Source organism: Coregonus lavaretus (assembly GCF_964263955.1).
Source record: "Coregonus lavaretus genome assembly, contig: HAP1_SCAFFOLD_611, whole genome shotgun sequence".
NCBI classification, from domain to species: Eukaryota; Metazoa; Chordata; class Actinopteri; order Salmoniformes; family Salmonidae; genus Coregonus; species Coregonus lavaretus.
This window is the reverse complement of record NW_028162780.1, coordinates 105,908-130,907: the sequence shown is the minus strand read 5'-3', so window position 1 is coordinate 130,907 and position 25,000 is coordinate 105,908. Positions and strand designations below refer to the sequence as shown.

The window sequence follows — 25,000 nt, the reverse complement described above, 5'->3', positions numbered from 1 at the left end:
CTTATAACCCATTATAACCTCTTATAACCCCTTATAACCCCTTATAACCCCGTATACCCCTTATAACCCACCTTATGTGAGCTCAACAACTATCCCTCCCCTCATTCCTTCTGAGTCTATCATCCCTCTCTCCTCTCTCCTTTCTCCTTCAGTATCTCATCCCTCTCTCCTCCAAAGCCTCCTTTCATCGAGGATACTCATGTTATTTCTAGCGCAGAAGAGTTTGGAAATCTTTCACACCCCCTCTGCCACACCCCCTCTGAGTCAGCTGTTGTTTTGTCAGAGGAGAAAAACACACACACACTAATTATACGCTACTTATTGTTTTATCTAGAAAATGTCTTGCACAACTAACTTCATTTGTTTTGAGCACATTTATTTTGGGATCCACCCCTGTAAACCTCATTTATTTTGGGATCCACCCCTGTAAACCTCATTTATTTTGGGATCCACCCCTGTAAACCTCATTGGCCTAATGACGTGCGAATGGAGAAGGACCGGCTCATTTCAAGCAAGCGCATTTCCATCCACGTTCGCTCTCCTCTCCGACTCTCCTCGATTAACTATGACCTTTTTCAAAAGGAGGTGAGAGAGGATGCAGGAGGTAGGCATATCTAATTGATAAAAGACCTCTATTCCCCTCTCTCCTTAATCGCCCCTCATCAGCATCTCTCAGCCCTTTGTATAATACAGTGAGGGAAAAAAGTATTTGATCCCCTGCTGATTTTGTACGTTTGCCCACTGACAAAGACATGATCAGTCTATAATTTTAATGGTAGGTTTATTTGAACAGTGAGAGACAGAATAACAACAAGAAAATCCAGAAAAGCGCATGTCAAAAATGTTATAAATTGATTTGCATTTTAATGAGGGAAATAAGTATTTGACCCCTCTGCAAAACATGACTTAGTACTTGGTGGCAAAACCCTTGTTGGCCATCACAGAGGTCAGACGTTTCTTGTAGTTGGCCACCAGGTTTGCACACATCTCAGGAGGGATTTTGTTCCACTCCTCTTTGCAGATCTTCTCCAAGTCATTAAGGTTTCGAGGCTGACGTTTGGCAACTCGAACCTTCAGCTCCCTCCACAGATTTTCTATGGGATTAAGGTCTGGAGACTGGCTAGGCCACTCCAGGACCTTAATGTGCTTCTTCTTGAGCCACTCCTTTGTTGCCTTGGCCGTGTGTTTTGGGTCATTGTCATGCTGGAATACCCATCCACGACCCATTTTCAATGCCCTGGCTGAGGGAAGGAGGTTCTCACCCAAGATTTGATGGTACATGGCCCCATCCATCGTCCCTTTGATGTGGTGAAGTTGTCCTGTCCCCTTAGCAGAAAAACACCCCCAAAGCATAACGTTTCCACCTCCATGTTTGGCGGTGGGGATGGTGTTCTTGGGGTCATAGGCAGCATTCCTCCTCCTCCAAACACGGCGAGTTGAGTTGATGCCAAAGAGCTCGATTTTGGTCTCATCTGACCACAACACTTTCACCCAGTTCTCCTCTGAATCATTCAGATGTTCATTGGCAAACTTCAGACGGGCCTGTATATGTGCTTTCTTGAGCAGGGGGACCTTGCGGGCGCTGCAGGATTTCAGTCCTTCACGGCGTAGTGTGTTACCAATTGTTTTCTTGGTGACTATGGTCCCAGCTGCCTTGAGAACAATCTTGTCTACAATCTTGTCCCTGACATCCTTGGAGAGCTCTTTGGTCTTGGCCATGGTGGAGAGTTTGGAATCTGATTGATTGATTGCTACTGTGGACAGGTGTCTTTTATTCAGGTAACAAGCTGCGATTAGGAGCACTCCCTTTAAGAGTGTGCTCCTAATCTCAGCTCGTTACCTGAATAAAAGACACCTGGGAGCCAGAAATCCTTCTGATTGAGAGGGGGTAAAATACTTATTTCCCTCATTAAAATGCAAATCAATTTATAACATTTTTGAAATGCGTTTTCTGGATTTTTGTTTTGTTATTCTGTCTCGCACTGTTCAAATAAGCCTACCATTAAAATTATAGACCGATCATTTCTTTATCAGTGGGCAAACGTACAAAATCAGCAGGGGATCAAATACTTAGCAGATGCTTTTATCCAAAGCGACTTACAGTCAGGCGTGCATAAAGTTTTCTTATGGGTGGTCCCGGGAATCAAACCCACAATCCTTGGCGCACCATCCCCTACCAACTGAGCCCCAAAGCCTCTCTCCTTAATCTCACGCATCCCTCTGTCCCTCACCGTCTCTCCGTCTCATCCCTCTCTCCTTCACCGTCTCTCAGTCTCATCCCTCTCTCCTTCACCGTCTCTCAGTCTCATCCCTCTCTCCCTCACCGTCTCTCAGTCTCATCCCTCTCTCCCTCACCGTCTCTCAGTCTCATCCCTCTCTCCAGGATTTATTTCTTCCCTCTCTCCCTCACCGTCTCTCAGTCTCATCCCTCTCTCCCTCACTGTCTCTCAGTCTCTTCCCTCTCTCCCTCACCGTCTCTCATTCTCTTCCCTCTCTACCTCATCGTCTCTCAGTCTTATCCCTCTCTACCTCATCGTCTCTCAGTCTCATCCCTCTCTCCCTCACCGTCTCTCAGTCTCATCCCTTTCTCCCTCACCGTCTCTCAGTCTCATCCCTCTCTCCCTCACCGTCTCTCAGTCTCATCCCTCTCTCCCTCACTGTCTCTCAGTCTCATCCCTCTCTCCCTCACCGTCTCTCAGTCTCATCCCTCTCTACCTCATCGTCTCTCAGTCTCATCCCTCTCTCCCTCACCGTCTCTCAGTCTCATCCCTCTCTCCTTCAACCTCTCATCATTTTCTCTATTACCACCTAGAAGAACATGGTTCTGTGCTTTAGACTCAGATGTTCTGCTGGGTTCTACATGGTTCTGTGCTTTAGACTCAGATGTTCTGCTGGGTTCTCCATGGTTCTGTGCTTTAGACTCAGATGTTCTGCTGGGTTCTCCATGGTTCTATGCTGTAAATTCAGATGTTCTGCTGGGTTCTCCACGGTCCTATACTCAATTGTCTTGATTGGTTCTATGTTCTGTGTTCTAGACTGGCGCGGTTCTGGGCTGACTCCAATGAGCTGTTGTTCGACGACCCAGAGTTCCAGCAGTTGGGTCGGCTGTGGGAGGACATGGCCGTCATGAACAACTTCATGGACACCATCTGTAACACACCAGAACAGATAGCAGGTACTGACTACAACCCTGCCCACAATGAGTCCAGGGATGTGTTTATCAGTGCATACTGAAGCAAACCGTAGAAAAACATTACAACAAACAGTTAGTTTCATATTGGGCAAGTCCAGGTTAGTCCCTCCCTGTTTCGGCTCTTTGGTTCTGTTTGCTTCTGTTTGGTTCTGTTTGCTTCTGTTTGGTTCTGTTTGGTTCCTAGTGAATACACCCCTGATCCCCCTCTTCCTCACCTGCAGTATAGACCTCCTCTTTGTTCTCTCTCCGTTAGTGTTTCTCTCACTTATCTCTCCCTCAGTATCCAAGCCATGTTTTATTCCTGTTCCAGGTCGGGGTCTGAAGATAGAGGACATCCTGAAGGATGATGAGATGTTGACAGCCTTCCTGCTGAGAGACTCTGGCTTGTCAGAGTCTGTGGTTCATCAGCTGATTAACGCTCAAGTCCGTCCAGAACAGGTATGTCGGTAAAACAGGTAGAACTAATACCTAGGGAGATTGAATAGTGCTCCGTTTCACTGTTGTTTTATTCCCTTGGACTGGCTAGAAAGAAACATGGGAATGTTGTATTAGAAATAACTTTTCTGATGCTTTTTCTTGGGACACGTTTCTGTCTGTGACTTGATACAGATACAGATTTTCACTGTGGTCAGAGAATGACTGCCCGGTGGTGACAGTATCATCCAGCGACATTTCAGTTTGACATTGCTGGGATGTGTTTTGGAATGATTTAGGCCTAAAACCGTCCTTGCCACTGACTGGTGGTCCTCTGTAGTTCAGTTGGTACAGTATGGCGCTTTGGCGCTTGCAACGCCAGAATAGCGGGTTCGATTCCTGGGACCACCCATATGTAAAATGTATTCACACATGACTGTAAGTGCCTAAGGATGAAAGTGTCTGTTGAATGGTAGATTGTATTATGTATCACATTATTGAGTCTTGCTCGCTCTTTGGGTATCAGGCTTGGTTACTGTAAAACGTTTTTATTTAAACGCTAGATAAAAGTGTGAATATTTTTTTTACCTTTATTTAACTAGGCAAGTCAGTTAAGAACAAATTCTTATTTACAATGACGGCCTACACCGGCCAAACCCGGACGACGCTGGGCCAATTGTGCGCCGCCCTATGGGACTCCCAATCACGGCCGGTTGTGATACAGCCTGGAATCGAACCAGGGGGTCTGTAGTGACGCCTCAAGCACTGAGATGCAGTCTTAGACCGCTGCGCCACTCGGGAGCCCAATGCTGTATTCATATTGTAATGTTTGTTGTTGTTAATTTATCTAATCCGTACTGGGACAAATAAAATTAAAATATAAAATAAAATATAAACTGACCGTGGTCTCCTCTCCCCCGTGAAGTTTGCCCACGGGGTTCCAGACCTCCAGCTGAAGGACATCGCTTGCAGCCAGGCTCTTCTGGAGAGGTTCATCATCTTCCCCAGCCGGAGAGGCATGTACGGGGTGCGCAACGCCATGTGTGCCCTGTCCCAGCAGCGCCTGCAGAAGATAGAGGACATGCTCTATGCTAACGTTGACTTCTTCAAGATCTTCAGACTGGTACGGGACGATGGATGTCTTTCCTAGTCTCTATCTATCAATCTGTCTTACTCTCTCTCTCTCTCTCTCTCTCTCTCTCTCTCTCTCTCTCTCCTCTCTCTCTCTCTCTGTCTTTCTCTCTCTCTCTCTCTCTCTCTCTCTCTCTCTCTCTCTCTCTCTCTCTCTCTCTCTCTCTCTCTCTCTCTCTTCTTTATTGTCCTGCCCTTCTCCATCTCTTTTCTCCCCCTCTCTCTCTTTCTAAAATATTAATGTCCACTCTCTAATGTTTGCTTAATTTATCTGCATGTCCAGCCCTTATATTTAGCCTCACAATGAAGTGTTTTACCATTTTATTTTCTGGACAACCAGGGCACTAAACAAATAGTTTTTACAAGTAGAACACAAAACAATTTGACATAAACAGTTGCATTCATGAGTTTTATTGACAAATGTCAAAACAAAAAATAAGGTCAGCCAAAGCAAAATGTGGATACAAATAAATGTATATGAAAGCTGTAAGTACAGAAATTGTTTACTCAGTGGGAAATGAATATCCAACTAGTCAGTGACAACTTTGTGGGGTTTAGAGTCTATAATCTTCTATGTAGAAGGACCCCTTACCTTCTAACGACTCTTGAGTAGCTTGTGAGCATCATAGAGCAAATCATGTACGTGTTTGTGAGTCTCAGCTGTTCATAGATAGCTTTAGAACATGTACGTGTTTGTGAGTCTCAGCTGTTCATAGATAGCTTTTAACAGTTTGTAGCTCAAACCATTCGGACTCTACAGACGTTTTTGTAAAAAGACCCGGTCCCGGGCCCTTTCGGGATCCGCCCTTGTCTCACAAACATCTCTCTAGCTCCTCCCCCCATTCATCAGACTAATGTTATCTACGGATGCAGAAGAAATAGACTAATCCAATGGTGCAAACCAGAAGTCCAAATTGCGGCGGTGGGACTTATTGGGATAATGTTTTCGACGGTCAGGCCTGGCATCTGCCAATACAGCTGTTGACAGGCTCATCCTGGCATCTGCCAATACAGCTGTTGACAGGCTCATCCTGGCATCTTCCAATACAGCTGTTGACAGGCTCATCCTGGCATCTGCCAATACAGCTGTTGACAGGCTCATCCTGGCATCTGCCAATACAGCTGTTGACAGGCTCATCCTGGCATCTGCCAATACAGCTGTTGACGGGCTCATCCTGGCATCTGCCAATACAGCTGTTGACAGGCTAATTAGATGGAGACCAGAGAGAAAGATACATCCCAACTAGTGGCGCCAGGGTGATACAGTAGAGAGGTCCTTTGTGCCAGACCTACTGTTTGTGTTTTGGTATCCTATCACTTGACCTGTCTCTTTTTACTTCCCTCTAATCCTTCCTCCTCCTCCTCCTCCTCCTCCTCCTCCTCCCTCTAAGGCAGTGGTATTCAAATTTTTTCAGCGGGGACACGATTTTTTCCCCCAAGAATTTATTGCGAAACCACCCCACAGCAAATCTAATGGGTAAATATCTATTTTAACATCAACAAATAACCTTCATGACATTTTCATCTCTAGATATCCCATTTCCTTTTTTAGCAAAATGAAATGAAACCAATAAAAACATTTACTCAATAAAACGTTTGTATATTGTCCCAGAAAATAATCTGTACTCTTTATTTAATGTCACAACACCAAAACAAAACCAAATAAATGTTTTATTTTTGGTGACCCCACTGCAGTTCTCTCGCGCCCCCTTTAGGGGTCAAGACCCCAACTTTGAATACCCCTGCTCTAAGGCCTCTTGTCCTCCTCCTCTCTCTCCTCCTCCCCCTTTCTCTCCCCCTTTCTCTCCCCCATCTCTCTCCCCCATCTCTCTCTCCTCCTCACCCTTTCTCTCCCCCTTTCTCTTTCCCCCATCTCTCTCTCATACTTCTCTTACTGTCCTCCCTTCTGTCTCCCCCCATCTCCCCCCTTCTGTCTCCTCCCATCTCTCCCCTTCTGTCTCCCCCCCCCCCCATCAGGGTTCAGTCCAGGATATAGTCTCCAGAAGGCAGGTGACTGGCTCAGCCAGGTTGGCATGGCGACAGAGCGATAGCCTCTTGGCCTATTTCCATAATAGGATTAGTTAATGAGTTAGGCCACGCCCCCCCCTCCCTCAGCTCACTCAGAGAGACACACTAAGAGGTGATGAAGCCATACTACTAGAGACAGGACCATGTGTCCCCTATAGGGAGAGGAGATAGATCCAGGACAATACCTGTACCTATCTGGTCTCCTATATCCTGTAACCTAGCTAGGAGATAGATCCAGGACAATACTGTACCTATCTGGTCTCCTATATCCTGTAACCTAGCTAGAAGATAGATCCAGGACAATACTGCACAGCTCTGTTAGTGAGGCTGTGTGTATAAATACACATGGGCCAAATGTGTTACATATAGCCAGATAACACCTGTAGAACAGCCGAGGTAATACGGTCTGTTGGTGTGTGAGGGCAGGTTGGTTAGGGCGGGTTACCTGTATAAATACACATAGGCCCTTTGTCACCGAGAGAAAATAGAGCCTGGAGAACACTGTACCTATCTGATCTCTCATATCCTGTCACCTAGAGAAAAATCGAGCTAGGGCCAAAACTGGTCTGTTGCTGCTCTGCTAGTTTTGTCTTATTCACACAAATATATATATGTGGAATGTTTTCTATATTCAGAGTTGGATGTTGAGTCTTGAGTTTGACCTGTGGGACTCTGGTGTAAAGCCCATTACCTTAACAGAAGAGTCTTGAGTTTGACCTGTGGGACTCTGGTGTGAAGCCCATTACCTTAACAGAAGAGTCTTGAGTTTGACCTGTGGGACTCTGGTGTGAAGCCCATTACCTTAACAGAAGAGTCTTGAGTTTGACCTGTGGGACTCTGGTGTAAAGCCCATTACCTTAACAGAAGAGTCTTGAGTTTGACCTGTGGGACTCTGGTGTAAAGCCCATTACCTTAACAGAAGAGTCTTGAGTTTGACCTGTGGGACTCTGGTGTAAAGCCCATTACCTTAACAGAAGAGTCTTGAGTTTGACCTGTGGGACTCTGGTGTAAAGCCCATTACCTTAACAGAAGAGTCTTGAGTTTGACCTGTGGGACTCTGGTGTAAAGCCCGTTACCTTAACAGAAGAGTCTTGAGTTTGACCTGTGGGACTCTGGTGTAAAGCTCGTTACCTTAACAGAAGAGTCTTGAGTTTGACCTGTGGGACTCTGGTGTAAAGCCCGTTACCTTAACAGAAGAGTCTTGAGTTTGACCTGTGGGACTCTGGAGTAAAGCCCGTTACCTTAACAGAAGAGTCTTGAGTTTGACCTGTGGGACTCTGGTGTAAAGCCCGTTACCTTAACAGAAGAGTCTTGAGTTTGACCTGTGGGACTCTGGTGTAAAGCCCGTTACCTTAACAGAAGAGTCTTGAGTTTGACCTGTGGGACTCTGGTGTAAAGCCCGTTACCTTAACAGAAGAGTCTTGAGTTTGACGTGTGGGACTCTGGTGTAAAGCCCGTTACCTTAACAGAAGAGTCTTGAGTTTGACCTGTGGGACTCTGGTGTAAAGCCCGTTACCTTAACAGAAGAGTCTTGAGTTTGACCTGTGGGACTCTGGTGTAAAGCCCGTTACCTTAACAGAAGAGTCTTGAGTTTGACCTGTGGGACTCTGGTGTAAAGCCCATTACCTTAACAGAAGAGTCTTGAGTTTGACCTGTTTGACTCTGGTGTAAAGCCCGTTACCTTAACAGAAGAGTCTTGAGTTTGACCTGTGGGACTCTGGTGTAAAGCCCGTTACCTTAACAGAAGAGTCTTGAGTTTGACCTGTGGGACTCTGGTGTAAAGCCCGTTACCTTAACAGAAGAGTCTTGAGTTTGACCTGTGGGACTCTGGTGTAAAGCCCATTACCTTAACAGAAGAGTCTTGAGTTTGACCTGTGGGACTCTGGTGTAAAGCCCATTACCTTAACAGAAGAGTCTTGAGTTTGACCTGTGGGACTCTGGTGTAAAGCCCATTACCTTAACAGAAGAGTCTTGAGTTTGACCTGTGGGACTCTGGTGTAAAGCCCATTACCTTAACAGAAGAGTCTTGAGTTTGACCTGTGGGACTCTGGTGTAAAGCCCATTACCTTAACAGAAGAGTCTTGAGTTTGACCTGTGGGACTCTGGTGTAAAGCCCATTACCTTAACAGAAGAGTCTTGAGTTTGACCTGTGGGACTCTGGTGTAAAGCCCATTACCTTAACAGAAGAGTCTTGAGTTTGACCTGTGGGACTCTGGTGTAAAGCCCATTACCTTAACAGAAGAGTCTTGAGTTTGACCTGTGGGACTCTGGTGTAAAGCCCATTACCTTAACAGAAGAGTCTTGAGTTTGACCTGTGGGACTCTGGTGTAAAGCCCATTACCTTAACCAGCATAGTGTATACAGACTAGGAATAGATCACTACTAAGAGAGATACTGGGTAAAATGATAATGCTTGTGTCTCCGCCCTAACAATGGGATTTGTTGTCCACAGAGCGGAATGGCGGGCTGTCAAACTCCCGCCTAGTCCTCTCTTTGGATTGGTGGATACATCTCGTTATTTGAATGCTTTTTTTTTTACTATTCGATGAGGGGTGTTGACATCAACTGGCTGTATTCATGAATATGGTGGTCCTCTGTAGCTCAGCTGGTAGAGTACGGCGCTTGTAACGCCAAGGTAGTGGGTTCGATCCCCGGGACCACCCATACACAAAAATGTATGCACGCACGACTGTAAGTCGCTTTGGATAAAAGCGTCTGCTAAATGGCATATTATTATTATTAATATGCATGGACTCTGATATAAAGTGTTTCTTCTTGAAATTGCCGGGATGTCACGTGCATCACACTTATATTACTACCCTCGTAACAACTTAAACAATTCATGTTTATCTTGACTAAATTCGACACTTTCTCATTGCCCCCAATACAAAAACTCCTCATAAATGATCCGCTTAACATGGACATATTTTGGGCGGAGTAAACCCTCTTGCTTCACCTCTTCCTCTCTGTTACTAGTTTGTCCTCTCAACCCTTAACCCTTAACCTCTCCTATTCCCCTTGTCCCTCCCTCCCTCCCTCCCTCCCTCCCTCCCTCCCTCCCTCCCTCCCCCCCTCCCTCCCTCCCTCCCTCCTTTGTTCATTGAAATGGAAGTGTAAGGAATGTCATAGGAAGCATGTAAGATGTTTGTGTTGGCGTTCTCTGTTTCCGTAGTGACTCTGTGCCATGTCAGGGGCCTTGAAGACCCAGTGTTAAGGGGTTTTCCTTTAAAGTCGTACATCATCTCTTGCACATCTATCATTCTAGTGTTAATACTAATTGTAATTATTTTGCACTATAGCCTATTTATTGCCTTACCTCCATAACTTGCTACATTTGCACACACTGTATATATATTTTCTGTTGTATTTTTGACTTTGTGTTTTGTTTTACCCCATATGTAACTCTGTGTTGTTGTTTTTATCGCACTGCTTTGCTTTATCTTGGCCAGGTCGCAGTTGTAAATGAGAACTTGTTCTCAACTGGCTTACCTGGTTAAATAAAGGTGAAATAATTTTTTTAAAATAAAAAGTCGTAAAGGTGAAAGAGTTGAGAGTAAAGCACCCTGCTAGTTGATTTAGGCCTGGTTAGTTACCTTTGCATTTTATTTTTATTTTATTTCACCTTTATTTAACCAGGTAAGCCAGTTGAGAACAAGTTCTCATTTACAACTGCGACCTGGCCAAGATAAAGCAAAGCAGTGCGATAAAAACAACAACACAGAGTTACATATGGGGTAAAACAAAACATAAAGTCAAAAATACAACAGAAAATACATATACAGTGTGCGAATGTAGTAAGTTATGGAGGTAAGGCAATAAATAGGCCATAGTTCAAAATAGTTACAATTCCGTATAATACTGGAATGATAGATGTGCAAGAGATGATGTGCAAATAGAGATACTGGGGTGCAAATTAGCAAAATAAATAACAATATGGGGATGAGGTAGTTGGATGGGCTAATTTCAGATGGGCTGTGTACAGGTGCAGTGATTGGTAAGCTGCTCTGACAACTGATGCTTAAAGTTAGTGAGGGAGATAAGAGTCTCCAGCTTCAGAGATTTTTGCAGTTCATTCCAGTCATTGGCAGCAGAGAACTGGAAGGAATGGCGGCCAAAGGAGGTGTTGGCTTTGGGGATGACCAGTGAGATATGCCTGCTGGAGCGCATACTACGGGTGGGTGTTGCTATGGTGACCAGTGAGCTAAGATAAGACGGGGATTTGCCTAGCAGTGATTTATAGATGACCTGGAGCCAGTGGGTTGGTGACAAATATGTAGTGAGGGCCAGCCAACAAGAGCGTACAGGTCACAATGGTGGGTAGTTTATGGGGCTTTGGTGACAAAACGGATGGCACTGTGATAGACTACATCCATGTTTGGCAGCATGAGAGAAGGAGGCTTTGTTGTGAAATAGGAAGCTGATTCTAGATCTAACTTTTGATTGGAGATGCTTAATGTGAGTCTGGAAGGAGAGTTTACAGTCTAACCAGACACCTAGGTATTTGTAGTTGTCCACATACTCTAGGTCAGACCCGCCGAGAGTAGTGATTCTAGTCGGGTGGGCGGGTGCCAGCAGCGTTCGATTGAAGAGCATGCATTTAGTTTTACTAGTGTTTAAGAGCAGTTGGAGGCTACTGAAGGAGTGTTGTATGGCGTTGAAGCTTGTTTGGAGGTTTGTTAACACAGTGTCCAATGAAGGGCCAGATGTATACAAAATGGTGTCGTCTGCATAGAGGTGGATCTGAGAGTCACCAGCAGCAAGAGCGACATCATTGATATACACAGAGAATAGAGTCGGCCCGAGAATTGAACCCTGTGGCACCCCCATAGAGACTGCCAGAGGTCCAGACAACAGGCCCTCCGATTTGACACATTGAACTCTTTCTGAGAAGTAGTTGGTGAACCAGGCGAGGCAGTCATTTGAGAAACCAAGGCTATTTAGTCTGCCAATAAAAATGTGGTGGTTGACAGAGTTGAAAGCCTTGGCCAGGTCGATGAAGACGGCTGCGCAGTACTGTCTTTTATCGATCGCGGTTATAATATCGTTTAGGACCTTGAGCGTGGCTGAGGTGCACCCATGACCAGCTCGGAAACCGGATTGCATAGCGGAGAAGGTACGGTGTAATTCGAAATGGTCGGTGATCTGTTTGTTAACTTGGCATTCAAAAACGTTCGAAAGGCAGGGCAGGATGGATATAGGTCTGTAACAGTTTATATCTAGAGTGTCACCCCCTTTGAAGAGGGGGATGACCACGGCAGCTTTCCAATCTCTGGGGATCTCAGATGTTACGAAAGAGAGGTTGAACAGGCTGGTAATAGGGGTTGCGACAATTTCGGCTGCTAATTTTAGAAAGAAAGGTTCCAGATTGTCTAGCCCAGCTGATTTGTAGGGGTCCAGATCTTTCAGCTCTTTCAGAACATCAGCTGTTTGAATTTGTGTAAAGGAGAAGCGGGGGGGGGGGGGGGGGGGGGCATGGGCAAGTTGCAGTGGAGGGTGCAGAGCTGGTGGCCGGGGTAGTGGTAGCCAGGTGGAAAGCATGGCCAGCCGTAGCAAAATGCTTGTTGAAATTCTCGATTATTGTAGATTTATCGGTGGTGACAGTGTTTCCTAGCCTCAGTGCAGTGGGCAGTTGGGAGGAGGTGCTCTTATTCTCCATGGACTTTACAGTGTCCCAAAACTTTTTGGAGTTAGTGCTACAAGATGCACATTTCTGTTTGAAAAAGCTAGCCTTTGCTTTCATAACTGATTGTGTATATTGGTTCCTGACTTCCCTGAAAAGTCCTAGTTTTAGGCCCAGTTAGTTACCTTTGCATGATTTAGGCCTAGTTAGCTATCTTTGCAAAATTGTAAATATTTGCTAACCTCGCCATATCCCAAAACGAATCAAATAAAAATGTATTCTAAGTGCTTTTAAACATCTCAAAGTATTCAAACTTTCTGTTTCATGTATTTGACAGGGACAATGCACATCTCATCAATATTTCTGTAAATGTTCCAGCCGGCTAGTCTTCATCTGTAGTCCCTGAAATGTGGAATGATTAGATGAGGAGCGGCAGTGGCTAGAAGGCCGGTGACGACGAACGCCGAAGCCTGACCGAACAAGTAGAGGTGGCAGCTTCGGAGGAGTCGTGACACCAACTGTATGTCCAACCTGTCCAATCTGTCTTTTCCCAGCTGCCCCGGGTGTTGGACAACCACACGGACGGAACCAGACCTACGCTACTGGGGCGTGTCCTTACCGCTGTATCAGAGAAGGTCCAAGTGGTGAGTGGTCATCTATCATCTCTCTCTGTCCTCTCTTTATCTCTCCCCCTCCCTCTCAACATTTCTGAATACCCTCTCTGATTTCTCCCAGTAACAAGAAGCTGTTAGTTTCTCCCACTAGGATCTGTGATGAGGAAGCTGTTAGTGTCTCCTAGCAACAGGAAGCTGTGATGAGGAAGCTGTTAGTTTCTCCCACTAGGATCTGTGATGAGGAAGCTGTTAGTGTCTCCTAGTAACAGGAAGCTGTGATGAGGAAGCTGTTAGTTTCTCCCACTAGGATCTGTGATGAGGAAGCTGTTAGTGTCTCCTAGTAACATGAAAATGTGATGAGGAAGCTGTTAGTTTCTTCTAGTAACAGGAAGCTGTGATGAGGAAGCTGTTAGTTTCTCCCAGTAACAGGAAGCTGTTAGTTTCTCCCAGTAACAGGAAGCTTTGATGAGGAAGCTGTTAGTTTCTCCCAGTAACAGGAAGCTGTTAGTTTCTTCTAGTAACAGGAAGCTTTGATGAGGAAGCTGTTAGTTTCTCAAGTAACAGGAAGCTGTTAGTTTCTCCCAGTAACAGAAGCTTTGATGAGGAAGCTGTTAGTTTCTCCCAGTAACAGGAAGCCTGTTAGTTTCTCCCAGTAACAGGAAGCTTTGATGAGGAAGCTGTTAGTTTCTCCCAGTAACAGGAAGCTGTTAGTTTCTTCCAGTAACAGGAAGCTGTTAGTTTCTCCCAGTAACATGAAGCTGTGATGAGGAAGCTGTTAGTTTCTCCCCAGTAACAGGAAGCGTTAGTTTCTTCCAGTAACAGGAAGCTGTTAGTTTCTCCCAGTAACATGAAGCTGTGATGAGGAAGCTGTTAGTTTCTCCCAGTAACAGGAAGCTGTTAGTTTCTCCCAGTAACAGGAAGCTGTTAGTTTCTCCCAGTAACAGGAAGCTGTTAGTTTCTCCAGTAACAGGAAGCTGTTAGTTTCTTCCAGTAACAGGAAGCTGTTAGTTTCTCCCAGTAACAGGAAGCTGTTAGTTTCTCCCAGTAACAGGAAGCTGTTAGTTTCTCCCAGTAACAGGAAGCTGTTAGTTTCTCCCAGTAACAGGAAGCTGTTAGTTTCTCCTAGTAACAGGGAGCTTTGATGAGGAAGCTGTTAGTTTCTCCCAGTAACAGGAAGCTGTTAGTTTCTCCCATTAACTGGAAGCTGTTAGTTTCTCCCAGTAACAGGAAGCTGTTAGTTTCTCCCAGTAACAGGGAGCTGTTAGTTTCTCCCAGTAACAGGAAGCTTTGATGAGGAAGCTGTTAGTTTCTCCCAGTAACAGGAAGCTGTTAGTTTCTCCCTTTAACAGGAAGCTGTTAGTTTCTCCCAGTAACAGGAAGCTGTTAGTTCTCCCAGTAACAGAAGCTGTTAGTTTCTCCCAGTAACAGGAAGCTGTTAGTTTCTCCCAGTAACAGGAAGCTGTTAGTTTCTCCCAGTAACAGGAAGCTGTTAGTTTCTCCCACTAGGAGCCGTGATGAGGCCCACCCAACACCTATCATTGTTATCAGTAGGAGAAATGGCCCACCAACACCTATCATTGTTATCAGTAGGAGAAATGGCCCACCCAACACCTATCATTGTTATCAGTAGGAGAAATGGCCCACCAAACACCTATCCTTGTTATCAATAGGAGAAATGGCCCACCCAACACCTATCCTTGTTATCAGTAGGAGAAATGGCCCACCTAACACCTATCCTTGTTATCAGTAGGAGAAATGGCCCACCCAACACCTATCATTGTTATCAGTAGGAGAAATGGCCCACCAAACACCTATCCTTGTTATCAATAGGAGAAATGGCCCACCCAACACCTATCCTTGTTATCAATAGGAGAAATGGCCCACCCAACACCTATCATTGTTATCAGTAGGAGAAATGGCCCACCAAACACCTATCCTTGTTATCAATAGGAGAAATGGCCCACCCAACACCTATCCTTGTTATCAATAGGAGAAATGGCCCACCCAACACCTATCATTGTTATCAGTAGGAGAAATGGCCCACCCAACACCTATCTTTGTTATCAATAGGAGAAATGGCCCACCCAACACCTATCCTTGTTATCAGTAGGAGAAATGGCCCACCCAACACCTATCCTTGTTATCAGTAGGAGAAATGGCCCACCCAACACCTATCCTTGTTATCAGTAGGAGAAATGGCCCACCCAACACCTATCATTGTTATCAGTAGGAGAAATGGCCCACCCAACACCTATCCTTGTTATCAGTAGGATAAATGGCCCACCCAACACCTATCCTTGTTATCAGTAGGAGAAATGGCCCACCCAACACCTATCCTTGTTATCAGTAGGAGAAATGGCCCACCCAACACCTATCCTTGTTATCAGTAGGAGAAATGGCCCACCCAACACCTATCCTTGTTATCAGTAGGAGAATGGCCCACCCAACACCTATCCTTGTTATCAGTAGGATAAATGGCCCACCCAACACCTATCATTGTTATCAGTAGGAGAAATGGCCCACCCAACACCTATCCTTGTTATCAGTAGGGGAAATGGCCCACCCAACACCTATCCTTGTTATCAGTAGGAGAAATGGCCCACCCAACACCTATCATTGTTATCAGTAGGAGAAATGGCCCACCCAACACCTATCCTTGTTATCAGTAGGAGAAATGGCCCACCCAACACCTATCATTGTTATCAGTAGGAGAAATGGCCCACCCAACACCTATCCTTGTTATCAGTAGGAGAAATGGCCCACCCAACACCTATCATTGTTATCAGTAGGAGAAATGGCCCACCCAACACCTATCATTGTTATCAGTAGGAGAAATGGCCCACCCAACACCTATCCTTGTTATCAATAGGAGAAATGGCCCACCCAACACCTATCATTGTTATCAATAGGAGAAATGGCCCACCCAACACCTATCATTGTTATCAGTATGAGAAATGGCCCACCCAACACCTATCCTTGTTATCAGTAGGAGAAATGGCCCACCCAACACCTATCCTTGTTATCAGTAGGAGAAATGGCCCACCCAACACCTATCATTGTTATCAGTAGGAGAAATGGCCCACCCAACACCTATCATTGTTATCAGTAGGAGAAATGGCCCACCCAACACCTATCATTGTTATCAGTAGGAGAAATGGCCCACCCAACACCTATCATTGTTATCAGTAGGAGAAATGGCCCACCAACACCTATCATTGTTATCAGTAGGAGAAATGGCCCACCCAACACCTATCATTGTTATCAGTAGGAGAAATGGCCCACCCAACACCTATCCTTGTTATCAGTAGGAGAAATGGCCCACCCAACACCTATCATTGTTATCAGTAGGAGAAATGGCCCACCCAACACCTATCATTGTTATCAGTAGGAGAAATGGCCCACCCAACACCTATCATTGTTATCAGTAGGAGAAATGGCCCACCCAACACCTATCCTTGTTATCAGTAGGAGAAATGGCCCACCCAACACCTATCATTGTTATCAGTAGGAGAAATGGCCCACCCAACACCTATCCTTGTTATCAGTAGGAGAAATGGCCCACCCAACACCTATCCTTGTTATCAATAGGAGAAATGGCCCACCCAACACCTATCCTTGTTATCAGTAGGAGAAATGGCCCACCCAACACCTATCATTGTTATCAGTAGGAGAAATGGCCCACCCAACACCTATCCTTGTTATCAGTAGGAGAAATGGCCCACCCAACACCTATCATTGTTATCAGTAGGAGAAATGGCCCACCCAACACCTATCATTGTTATCAGTAGGAGAAATGGCCCACCCAACACCTATCATTGTTATCAGTAGGAGAAATGGCCCACCCAACACCTATCCTTGTTATCAGTAGGAGAAATGGCCCACCCAACACCTATCATTGTTATCAGTAGGAGAAATGGCCCACCCAACACCTATCATTGTTATCAGTAGGAGAAATGGCCCACCCAACACCTATCATTGTTATCAGTAGGAGAAATGGCCCACCAAACACCTATCCTTGTTATCAGTAGGAGAAATGGCCCACCCAACACCTATCATTGTTATCAGTAGGAGAAATGGCCCACCCAACACCTATCATTGTTATCAGTAGGAGAAATGGCCCACCCAACACCTATCCTTGTTATCAGTAGGAGAAATGGCCCACCCAACACCTATCCTTGTTATCAGTAGGAGAAATGGCCCACCCAACACCTATCCTTGTTATCAGTAGGAGAAATGGCCCACCCAACACCTATCCTTGTTATCAGTAGGAGAAATGGCCCACCCAACACCTATCATTGTTATCAGTAGGAGAAATGGCCCACCCAACACCTATCATTGTTATCAGTAGGAGAAATGGCCCACCCAACACCTATCCTTGTTATCAGTAGGAGAAATGGCCCACCCAACACCTATCCTTGTTATCAGTAGGAGAAATGGCCCACCCAACACCTATCCTTGTTATCAGTAGGAGAAATGGCCCACCCAACACCTATCCTTGTTATCAGTAGGAGAAATGGCCCACCCAACACCTATCCTTGTTATCAGTAGGAGAAATGGCCCACCCAACACCTATCATTGTTATCAGTAGGAGAAATGGCCCACCCAACACCTATCCTTGTTATCAGTAGGAGAAATGGCCCACCCAACACCTATCCTTGTTATCAGTAGGAGAAATGGCCCACCCAACACCTATCCTTGTTATCAGTAGGAGAAATGGCCCACCCAACACCTATCATTGTTATCAGTAGGAGAAATGGCCCACCCAACACCTATCATTGTTATCAGTAGGAGAAATGGCCCACCCAACACCTATCCTTGTTATCAGTAGGAGAAATGGCCCACCCAACACCTATCCTTGTTATCAGTAGGAGAAATGGCCCACCCAACACCTATCCTTGTTATCAGTAGGAGAAATGGCCCACCCAACACCTATCATTGTTATCAGTAGGAGAAATGGCCCACCCAACACCTATCATTGTTATCAGTAGGAAAGGTGAGTTCAGACTGTGCTGTTTAATGTTCTGAGCATTGTGTTTTTCCCTTTAAATGTGGATCTGTGTGTGAGTGTCCTTGCAACACTTTTATCTTGACCTCATTTGTGTTGTTGCAGTGTAGAGCGGACAAATGGTGTGAAGGGACAGTGTAACACTCGTATTTACAGTATAACCCTCTCAATTCAATTTCAATTCAATTTAAGGGCTTTATTGGCATGGGAAACGTGTGTTAACATTGCCAAAGCAAGTGAAGTAGATAGTAAACAAAAGTGAAATAAACAATAAATATTAACAGTAAAAATTACACTCAGAAGTTTCAAAAGAATAAAGACATTTCAAATGTCATATTATGTCTATATACAGTGTTGTAACAATGTGCAAATAGTTAAAGTATAAATGGGAAAATAAATCAATATAAATATGGGTTGTATTGACAATGGCGTTTGTTCTTCACTGGTTGCCCTTTTCTTGTGGCAACAGGTCACAAATCTTGCAGCTGTGATGGCACACTGTGGTATTTCACCCAGTAGACAAGAGAGTTTATCAAAATTGGATTTGTTTTCTAATTCTTTGTTGGTCTGTGTAATCTGAGGGAAATATGTGTCTCTAATATGGTCATACATTTGGCAGGAAGTTAGGAAGTGCAGCTCTGTTTCCACCTCATTTTGTGGGCAGTGTGCACATAGCCTGTCTTCTCTTGAGAGCCAGGTCTGCCTACGGCGGCCTTTCTCAATAGCAAGGCTATGGTCACTGAGTCTGTACATAGTCAAGGCTTTCCTTAAGTTTGGGTCAGTCACGGTGGTCAGGTATTCTGCCACTGTGTACTCTCTGTTTAGGGCCAAATAGCATTCTAGTCACATTCCTTTACTTTAATAACATATTTCAGTTGTTGTTACATTTGTTTTATTTGATTACTTTATTATTTAATTCCAAGTCATCTCTTTTCTATAGAGCTGCTGTCTGACAAAATCACTGTTTTAGTAGTTCTTCAAAGTAAATAAGGCATACATTTATGACTGCTGAATACCAACTATCCATCACTTAGATCATGTATTTTCAGGTAGAGATACCTCACGAAGCAACAGCTCTCTAACCATCACATGTCTGCTGTCTCTTCTCTCCCTCTCTGTGTAGGCGCACAATGGATTATAGTCATTGTAGTTAATGACCACTTTTTCTGTGCTAAACTATGTAGAATATTGGCCTGTTGGAAACTACAACACCCTGCTACATCGCACAGATAGGGCTTGATCTTTCTCTATAAAAACTGTGCATTGAGCTCACAGAAGAAAACCTGAACGAAATGGAATTCAAATAATTGAACCGATGGTCAATTCGTTGTTTAAAAAACGAAAAATAACCGAAATGACAGTTAATCGCTCAGCACTAAGATGAACAGAACCAAGGACCTAACCTTCTCTTTTTCCTCCATCTCTTCCCCCCCCTCTCTCTTTCTCTCTCTCTCTCTCTCTCTCTCTTGCTCTCTCTCTCTCTCTCTCTCTCTCTCTCTCGCTCTCTCTCTCTCTCTCTCTACCCCCAGCTCTTTGAGAGGAACAGCACCAAGGATCTTCTGAAGGTGGTCTACCCATTGTTCCAGGCTGGCGTTCCCAGCTCCTTTAGCCAGCTGATGAGCACTGTGTCGGCCCTGTTCTGTGGGTACCCAGAGGGAGAGGGATCCAGGGTGCTCTCCTTCAACTGGTATGAAGACAACAACTACAAGGTGTTCCTGGGGGTGAATGGATCCAAGAACCACGACTATGTCTACGACATGACAACCAGTAAGTAGAGTCAGGACTAGGGCTCAGATCCGGGTTGAATACATCATGTCAAATACTTGACAATATTTGAGATGTGCTCAGAGTTTGCACTTTAGGAACTATTCCATTGCTTCCATTGTCACAGGCTAACTAGACATTTCTCTCTCTCTCTCTCTTTCTCTCTCTCTCTCTCTCTCTCTCTCTCTCTCTCTCTCTCTCTCTGTCTCTCTCTCTCTCTCTCTCTCTCTCTCTCTCTCTCTCTCTCTCTCTCTGTCTCTCTCTCGCTCTCTGTCTCTCTCTCGCTCTCTCTCTCTCTCTCTCTCTCTCTCTCTCTCTCTCTCATCTCTCTCTCTCTCTCCCTCTCTCTCTCTCTCTCTCTCTCTCTCTCTCTCTCTCTCTCTCTCTCTCCTCTCTCTCTCTCTCTCTCTCTCTCTCTCTCTCCCTCCCTCCCTTCCTCTCCTCCTCCCCTCAGCTCCGTTCTGTAATGACCTGATGCAGACTCTGGAGTCTAACCCGGTCACTAAGATCGTGTGGAGTTCAGTCAAGCCTCTCCTTATGGGGAAGATCCTCTATGCTCCAGACTCCCCAGCCATCAGACTGATACTGAAGAGTGTAAGACAACGCAGACCCTCCTCTCCTCCTCCTTGACTCTTGTTAACCCCAACAGATGTGAACGCACGCGCACACCCTGCTGAGGAATTGTGTTTGTAACAGGGGGGTTCAACGCTAAATTGAATGTGTGGGGTGAAAAGAGAACAGAGCTCATTCATATAACATTTGTGATGTCATATTTACAGCAGTTGACAGAAAACAGATGTTGAGGAAATTCCACTGAGCTGCTTTGAGATATATAGATATATAGATATATATAAAAAAATGATTTCACCTTTATTTAACCAGGTAAGCCAGTTGAGAACAAGTTCTCATTTTCAACTGCGACCTGGCCAAGATAAAGCAAAGCAGTGCGATAAAAACAACAACACAGAGTTACATATGGAATAAACAAAACGTACAGTCAATAACACAATAGAAAATCTATATACAGTGTGTGCAAATGTAGTAAGTTATGGAGGTAAGGCAATGAATAGGCCATTGTGCAAAATAATTACTATTATAATTTAGTATTAACACTGGAGTGATAGATGCGACCAAAGGAGGTGTTGGCTTTGGGGATGACCAGTGAGATATACCTGCTGGAGCGCAGACTACGGGTGGGTGTTGCTATGGTGACCAATGAGCTAAGATAAGGCGGGGATTTGCCTAGAAGGGATTTATAGATGACCTGGAGCCAGTGGGTTGGCGACGAATATGTAGTGAGGGCCAGCCAACGAGAGCGTACAGGTCACAATGGTCGGTAGTATATGGGGCTTTGGTGACAAAACCGGATGGCACTGTGATAGACTACATCCAATTTGCTGAGTAGAGTGTTGGAAGCTATTTTGTAATTGACATCGCCGAAGTCAAGGATCGGTAGGATAGTCAGTTTTTAAGAGGGCATGTTTAGCAGCATGAGTGAAGGAGGCTTTGTTGCGAAATAGGAAGCCGATTCTAGATTTAATTTTGGATTGGAGATGCTTAATGTGAGTCTGGAAGGAGAGTTTACAGTCTAACCAGACACCTAGGTATTTGTAGTTGTCCACATATTCTAAGTCAGACCCGCCGAGAGTAGTGATTCTAGTCGGGCAGGCGGGTGCAAGCAGCGTTCGATTGAAGAGCATGCATTTAGTTTTACTAGCGTTTAAGAGCAGTTGGAGGCCATGGAAGGAGTGTTGTATGGCATTGAAGCTTGTTTGGAGGTTTGTTAACACAGTGTCCAATGAAGGGCCAGATGTATACAAAATGGTGTCGTCTGCATAGAGGTGGATCTGAGAGTCACCAGCAGCAAGAGCGACATCATTGATATACACAGAGAATAGAGTCGGCCCGAGAATTGAACCCTGTGGCACCCCCATAGAGACTGCCAGAGGTCCAGACAACAGGCCCTCCGATTTGACACATTGAACTCTATCTGAGAAGTAGTTGGTGAACCAGGCGAGGCAGTCATTTGAGAAACCAAGGCTATTTAGTCTGCCAATAAGAATGCGGTGATTGACAGTGTCAAAAGCCTTGGCCAGGTCAATGAAGACGGCTACACAGTACTGTCTTTTATCGATCGCGGTAATTATATCGTTTAGGACCTTGAGCGTGGCTGAGGTACACTCATGACCAGCTCGGAAACCAGATTGCATAGCGGAGAAGGTACGGTTGGATTCTAAATGGTCGGTGATCTGTTTGTTAACTTGGCTTTCAAATACTTTTGAAAGGCAGGGCAGGATGGATATACAGTGAGGGAAAAAAGTATTTGATCCCCTGCTGATTTTGTACGTTTGCCCACTGACAAAGAAATGATCAGTCTATACTTTTAATGGTAGGTTTATTTGAACAGTGACAGACAGAATAACAACAAAAAAAATCCAGAAAAACGCATGTCAAAAAATGTTATAAATTGATTTGCATTTTAATGAGGGAAATAAGTATTTGATCCCCTCTCAATCAGAAAGATTTCTGGCTCCCAGGTGTCTTTTATACAGGTAACGAGCTGAGATTAGGAGCACACTCTTAAAGGGAGTGCTCCTAATCTCAGCTTGTTACCTGTATAAAAGACACCTGTCCACAGAAGCAATCAATAAATCAGATTCCAAACTCTCCACCATGGCCAAGACCAAAGAGCTCTCCAAGGATGTCTCCAAGCAGCTTGGTGAGAAGGTGACAACACTTGGTGCGATTATTCGCAAATGGAAGAAACACAAAAGAACTGTCAATCTCCCTCGGCCTGGGGCTCCATGCATGATCTCACCTCGTGGAGTTGCAATGATCATGAGAACGGTGAAGAATCAGCCCAGAACTACACAGGAGAAAGTTGTCAATGATCTCAAGGCAGCTGGGACCATAGTCACCAAGAAAACAATTGGTTACACACTACGCCGTGAAGGACTGAAATCCTGCAGTGCCCGCAAGGTCCCCCTGCTCAAGAAAGCACATATACAGGGCCGTCTGAAGTTTGCCAATGAACATCTGAATGATTCAGAGGAGAACTGGGTAAAAGTGTTGTGGTCAGATGAGACCAAAATAGAGCTCTTTGGCATCAACTCAACTCGCCGTGTTTGGAGGAGGAGGAATGCTGCCTATGACCCCAAGAACACCATCAAACATGGAGGTGGAAACATTATGCTTTGGGGGTGTTTTCCTGCTAAGGGCACAGGACAACTTCACCGCATCAAAGGGACGATGGACGGGGCCATGTACCGTCAAATCTTGGGTGAGAACCTCCTTCCCTCAGCCAGGGCATTGAAAATGGGTCGTGGATGGATATTCCAGCATGACAATGACCCAAAACACACGGCCAAGGCAACAAAGGAGTGGCTCAAGAAGAAGCACATTAATGTCCTGGAGTGGCCTAGCCAGTCTCTAGACCTTAATCCTATAGAAAATCTGTGGAGGGACCTGAAGGTTCAAGTTGCCAAACGTCAGCCTCGAAACCTTAATGATTTGGCGAAGATCTGCAAAGAGGAGTGGAACAAAATCCCTCCTGAGATGTCTGCAAACCTGGTGGCCAATTACAAGAAACGTCTGACATCTGTGATTGCCAACAAGGGTTTTGCCACCAAGTACTAAGTCATGTTTTGCAGAGGGGTCAAATACTTATTTCCCTCATTAAAATGCGAATCAATTTATAACATTTTTGACATGCGTTTTTCTGGATTATTTTGTTGTTATTCTGTCTCTCACTGTTCAAATAAACCTACCATTAAAATTATAGACTGATCATGTCTTTGTCAGTAGGAAAACGTACAAAATCAGCAGGGGATCAAATATTTTTTTCCCTCACTGTAGGTCTGTAACAGTTTGGATCTAGAGTGTCACCCCCTTTGAAGAGGGGGATGACCGCGGCAGCTTTCCAATCTCTGGGGATCTCAGACGATACGAAAGAGAGGTTGAACAGGCTGGTGATAGGGGTTGCGACAATTTCGGAGGCTAATTTTAGAAAGAAAGGGGTCCAGATTGTCTAGCCCAGCTGATTTGTAGGGGTCCAGATTTTGCAGCTCTTTCAGAACATCAGCTATCTGAAGGAGAATCGGGGGGGGGCATGGGCAAGTTGCAGCGGAGGGTGCAGAGCTGGTGGCTGGGGTAGGGGTAGCCAGGTGGAAAGCATGGCCAGCCGTAGCAAAATGCTTGTTGAAATTTTTGATTATCGTAGATTTATCGGTAGTGACAATGTTTCCTAGCCTCAGTGCAGTGGGCAGCTGGGAGGAGGTGCTCTTATTCTCCATGGACTTTACAGTGTCCCAAAACTTTTTGGAGTTAGTGCTACAGGATGCAAATTTCTGTTTGAAAAAGTTAGCCTTTGCTTTCCTAACTGATTGTGTTTATTGGTTCCTGACTTCCCTGAAAAGTTGCATATCGCGGGGGCTGTTCGCTGCTAATGCCGTACGCCACAGGATGTTTTTGTGCTGGTCAAGGGCAGTCAAGTCTGGGGTGAACCAGGGGCTATACAGTGAGGGAAAAAAGTATTTGATCCTCTGCTGATTTTGTACGTTTTCCCTCACTGTATCTGTTCTTAGTTCTGAATTTTTTGAATGGGGCATGCTTATTTAAGATGGAGAGGAAAGCACTTTTAAAGAACAACCAGGCATCCTCTACTGACGGAATGAGGTCAATATCCATCCAGGATACCCGGGCCAGGTCAATTAGAAAGGCCTGCTCGCTGAAGTGTTTTAGGGAGCATTTGACAGTGATGAGGGGTGGTCGTTTGAGCGCGGAGGCTCAATGAGGCACGGAGGCAGGCAATGAGGCAGTGATCGCTGAGATACTGGTTGAAGACAGCGGAGGTGTATTTAGAGGGTAAATTAGTCAGGATGATATCTATGAGGGTGCCCATGTTAACGGATTTAGGGTTGTACCTGGTAGGTTCCTTGATAATTTGTGTGAGATTGAGGGCATCTAGTTTAGATTGTAGGACGGCCGGGGTGTTAAGCATATCCCAGTTTAGGTCACTAAGCAATATGAACTCTGAGGATAGATGGGGGGCAATCAATTCACATATGGTGTTCAGGGCACAGCTGGGGGCTGAGGGGGGTCTGTAGCAAGCGGCAACAGTGAGAGACTTATTTCTGGAAAGGTGGATTTTTAGAAGTAGAAGCTCAAACTGTTTGGGCACAGACCTGGATAGTATGATAGTATAGTATATAGATATATACACATGTAGAAAC

The 25,000-nt window shown here is 45.1% G+C and overlaps 1 protein-coding gene across 1 annotated transcript in view; it reads left to right on the top strand.

Annotated features, from left to right (window-relative positions):
- The window catches only part of LOC311118861 (retinal-specific phospholipid-transporting ATPase ABCA4-like), a gene marked incomplete at both ends in the record, with an annotated part of 39,291 nt that overhangs the window by 1,580 nt on the left and 12,711 nt on the right, over window positions 1-25,000 (top strand). The window contains 7 exons of the mRNA XM_084193627.1: window positions 3,036-3,175; window positions 3,504-3,631; window positions 4,533-4,730; window positions 12,941-13,030; window positions 19,535-19,772; window positions 20,224-20,361; window positions 20,419-20,458. Coding sequence (XP_084049753.1) covers window positions 3,036-3,175; window positions 3,504-3,631; window positions 4,533-4,730; window positions 12,941-13,030; window positions 19,535-19,772; window positions 20,224-20,361; window positions 20,419-20,458 — 972 coding nt within the window. The remainder of the gene's footprint in view (window positions 1-3,035; window positions 3,176-3,503; window positions 3,632-4,532; window positions 4,731-12,940; window positions 13,031-19,534; window positions 19,773-20,223; window positions 20,362-20,418; window positions 20,459-25,000) is intronic.